Source organism: Musca autumnalis, unplaced genomic scaffold, assembly GCF_047663935.1.
Source record: "Musca autumnalis isolate F117 unplaced genomic scaffold, ASM4766393v1 scaffold_4, whole genome shotgun sequence".
In the NCBI taxonomy this organism is placed as follows: domain Eukaryota; kingdom Metazoa; phylum Arthropoda; class Insecta; order Diptera; family Muscidae; genus Musca; species Musca autumnalis.
In genome coordinates this window covers 151451970-151456621 of record NW_027411977.1, presented here as the reverse complement: position 1 = coordinate 151456621, position 4652 = coordinate 151451970, and the positions used below count along the sequence as shown (strand labels likewise).

The following is a 4652-nucleotide window of genomic DNA, read 5'->3' as shown; positions in this document are numbered from 1 at the left end:
TTAATATTTCCTTCGACTGTGAAACAGTACGATTTTTAGTGCTCCGACTGTGGTTTTTTGTTGGAACATGTAAAATTAATCTAGCATATATTACCTGTATATAAATTAATTTTGTCGCAAATAAACATCCTAATTACACCATGATACTGACATTAATTATTCTTAATTCGTTCAGGCAAGTGATTTTATAATTCAAGCATTTTCACCCTTTTTTTCAAGTTCTACATACATATATGTATGCCTAAGTGCCTGACCAGGTAACCAAAATTATATTTACTACTAATTTTCTTATTAAACTTACCATTTTGTCAAGAAAACATATACAAGAATTCATATTTTGATGGTACATTACCGATGCGATATTTTTTAGTGAACCGACGAGTGGTACACTACGATATTTTAGTGAACCGACTGCGGTACACTACCATTTTTTAGTGTACCGACTGCATAACACTACGATTTTCGTTGTGCTCTAAAATATTTTTAGTGGTTGTGCTCCGGTACGGTACACTAAAATATTTTTTAGTGATACCGGTACGTTATTTTAGTGTACTGTTTATTTTCGAACACTGCTTTCTAGTCTACTAATAATTGTGAAACAAAAGCTGTGGTAATATCAGAACAATGTACTGTAGGGAACAGTAATAAATAGTAAGATTTCTCGATTAAGCAATGCATTCCGAATATACCCTTTGCGCAGATAATAACAAGAAAGTGCTCTTCAATATATAGAAAATGATATCTAAGTTGTTTCTTTGCCTGACAGGTTTAATATGCCTGACCCTAGGAGTCGAAGGAGAAGAACTACAAATTATCAACCGTGCCGAATGGAAAGCAAAGCCCGCTGCTGTTGAACATATGACACCGCTTGAACTACCAGCACTTCGAGTAATAATTGCTCATACTGCTGGCAATGAGTGCAAAACCAAGGTAAGAGACCAAATTTTATGTTTAGAAAACTGAATTGAATATGGATATGCTCTTATCAGACTGCCTGCTCTCAAGAAGTACGCAATATACAGAACTTCCATATGACAAGAGCTTTCTTTGGTGACATTGGCTACAATTATTTGATTGGCAGCGATGGAAATGTCTATGAAGGTCGTGGTTGGCAGTATCAAGGCGCTATTGCCAAGGGCGTAAATGCTGGATCAATAAATATTGGCTTCATTGGCGTTTTCCAAAAACAGTTGCCAAGTCAAGAAGCATTGAATGCTGCCAAATTGCTGATGGATAAATTAAAGACAGACCAGAAACTGAAAGATGATTACAAAATCTTTGGACATCGCCAATTATCACCAACTGTAAGTCCAGGCGATGCACTCTATGCCGAAATTCAAACATGGCCAAAGTGGTCGAAAGATTTGTAAAACTCCACCGTGTTAATCAGGATAAAAAGAAAAAAAAGTATTATCGAAGTTTTTAGTGTAATAAATATTTGGTCGGTTCCAGAACTGCAAGAATCTACTAATTTTTACTATTTTTTTCGATATCATAAAGGAACAATTTTTATGGTTTTAAAAATTTGTAAAATCTATCAAGTTCTGGAACATATATAATATAACCGAAAAAATTGTGGTGTTTCCGTACTCAAAAACTTGTACACTTTTTTTAAATTTATGGAGGAAAAAATAGCAAAAATGTCGAAATTAGTAGATTTTTAACGTGTTGTAACCAGGGGTTCGGTGTCGGAGTCGGAGTGGAGCAATTTTGCTGGAGTCGGAGTCTGAGAAAAAAATAACTCGACTCCGACTCCGGGCAAAATTTTTTCCACGTTATAGACATATATCATTAAATTTAGAACAAGAACATTTCATTTAAAAATCATTACTTATTTTAAAAGAAAATATAAGAAAACATATATGCAAACGGTATATTATACTAAGACAAAGGACCATTCACAGAATATTTACTATCCTCTGAAGTGTAGTCTATTCATCCCTATTTTGTTGATCCAATTGATTCTTTAAATTTTTGCAAACAAAAGTAAAGTTCTATGACAATCGAATTAAGATTGGACCTTTAACCTCTTTCGTCGGAAGTCTTACTGGTCTTCTCACAAAGGTCTATTGGTATTCTCATTTTGGTTTTTTATGAGAAGTCATTCTTGTCTTCTATTAAAGACATTGTGGTCCCTATGGGAAATCTTACTGAATACCCTGTGACACAAAAGGAAGTCAAGATCTGGGGGTGGAAAAATTCCTTTTCGGAATGAAAGCCCCAATTGAGAACCCCAACGGATCAAATAGCACAAATTTCTGAGTAATTACATAATGAATTTTTTGCTTGACCCCCATGAATCATTGAGAACATAGCTTTATATCTCTGATTGGAGATATTGTTTCATCAAAAAGTAAAACAAAATGAAATTTTCTACAAAAATGTTCCACCGAAAGTTATATGTAGGTTTCCCATATCAAAGAAATCGATATTGTCACGTTTTCATTGTCCTTTATCAGATTTACCCGTTACTTTCTAAAAAAAAACGGTATGTTTATGTATTTGGGTAAATTTCGCATAATCTATTAACTATATATCTAATTCGGATGGTTACACTTCTGAATTAGGCATCATAAATTCGTTCTTGGTTAACGACAGATTCATCCCGCTATAACTCAGAAGTCTGACAAACGGCGAATCTTTCTTCTAGGATTCATTATATACTCAATGAGGGCTTTAGATGTAGACACTCAAATAACCGGATCTGTCCGCCAGGAACTGATATAGTTCATATGTATCCGAGTTTTCTACACAATCAAGAGCAATTACGAAATTCAATGAAATACATAATCATAGAGTTTTCATGAGAGAAGATCGGATAAAAGTAATAAAGGACAATGAAAACATGACAATATCGATTTCTTGTCCTAGTGGACCGACCCTACATAACATTTTCCTATCAACATTTTTGTAGAATATTTTCATTTTCAGTTCCAGAAAACATCAATTTCCTATGTGCTGGGTGGTGTACACAATATATCTCAAATATTTCAATAAAATTATCCACTCCAAACCAATGTTTAAAATGTGAGAAATGAATTTTAATTTAAGGGGATCCCTACTTATAAATTTCAGAAAAAAGTAGAAAGTATAAATAGCATAGAATATGTGGTCAAATTTTTAAGTCGATCGGAACAACATTGCCTTAGAATGAGCGTTGGATGGGAACAATTTATTTCATTTTGTATGCAGCATATAAACAGTGTTTTTCTCGAAATCGGTCACAAAAATATATGACAATAGGTTTATTAGTTTTCGAGCTAGAGTTGGAGTAGAGCCAAAAATACCTCGACTCCGAAACCCTGGTTATAACCCTCTGTTCCAATAAATTAAATTGACAATAACTTGGTCATCGTTCAACATACATGCATACATATGTATATCTAAAATTTTTTGTATTTTTCTGACATACTCTAAAAATATTTCTTTAGATTTAACCATCACCGCTCTCAATTTAATTGCTTGTTTTGCTAATAATAAAGCACTACCCCAGCAAAATTTATTTGAAGTTGTCGTGAAAAATTTACTCCGTTTATTACATTTAAGAAGCAGTTGCTTAGATATTTTAACGGATAGGTGGTGAACAAAGCGGTGGCACTCTAAGCTTTTTGCTGCGGCTTGAGCTCGCCGGTTATGGGGGGATTCTTTCCGCTTCCTTCCTGTTACATTGAAATTTTCAGTGCCTGGAGGTAAATACATTTTTTGTTTAGTCTTCACACATATAAAAAGAAGTTACAGAATTGATGTTGTGATTCAGATTTGAATTTAGTAAAAAAACGGACAGACAGTACCAAATCAAAAGGAGCATATATTTTTTTGGATATCATGTTGATGTTGTGAAAAGGAACCTGACGTTTTTGGTTCTGAGCTACCTACCCTCTACATGATCCTTGATGATCATCCTGCGAGATTCTAAAGCTTTATGTAAATGTAATTTTGTAGAATCTCCCTTAAAATGTCAATTGCTTCTTCTTTTACAGCGCTACTTACTCACCCATTCATTTTAATATACCAAAAACATAGTGTTCGACGTTCAATCAATATCGTATACAATTATATTAGCATTCATTTTTGCTTAAAAGATATGTTTAAGGGTAAATAAACTTACATTAAATAAATGTTTTTATCTTAATTTGTATGAATATAATATATAACAATAATAAAACATATTTATAATAAGTAAATAATAAATAAATACAAAAATTATCCTTTTATTATTTGAAATATTTCATAGGCAACATGCGGTTAATGGAAAATATTTCAGTACTTTAAAGTACTCTTGAAAAGCTTAAATATGAATGAATTGGAATAATTGTTGTTTGTTTATTTATTATTTCCTTTTTACATTTAGTTAATTTTAATATTTTATTTTTATTTTTTTTAGCTGTATAGTTTTTTTAGTTAATTGTACTTAGACAATTTGGCACTAGCCATTTATTGTAGACTTTTACTTCTTAAATTCATTAGCATATAATGCCTTAAAATATGTGATACCTTTTGGTACAGTTTAATTATTTATTTAACGTGTTTTAAATAAATTCTATTTGGTTTCTGAATTTGAAATATGTCTTTCTGAGAAACGATCTTTACATAACACGTAATTGTATTACGTAAAAAAAAGGTTTTCAAAGTTTTTTCTTAATGGTCTCGAT

General features: G+C 32.1%; 1 protein-coding gene across 1 annotated transcript; it reads left to right on the top strand.

The window, feature by feature from the left end:
* Positions 1-671: 671 nt before the first annotated feature.
* LOC141402590 (peptidoglycan-recognition protein SD-like) lies at positions 672-3502 on the top strand. The gene is made up of 2 exons (XM_073984198.1): positions 672-930; positions 990-3502. The coding sequence occupies exons 1-2, from the start codon at positions 736-738 to the stop codon at positions 1368-1370; spliced, it is 576 nt and encodes a 191-aa protein (XP_073840299.1). The 5' UTR covers positions 672-735; the 3' UTR covers positions 1371-3502.
* Positions 3503-4652: the final 1150 nt, after the last annotated feature.

Excerpts from the sequence above, each read along its gene's own strand:
- LOC141402590 (XM_073984198.1), top strand. The coding sequence starts at position 736 with ATGATATCTAAGTTGTTTCTTTGCCTGACAGGTTTAATATGCCTGACC. Across the intron at positions 931-989 it reads GCAATGAGTGCAAAACCAAG|ACTGCCTGCTCTCAAGAAGT; the intron begins GTAAGAGACCAA and ends TGCTCTTATCAG.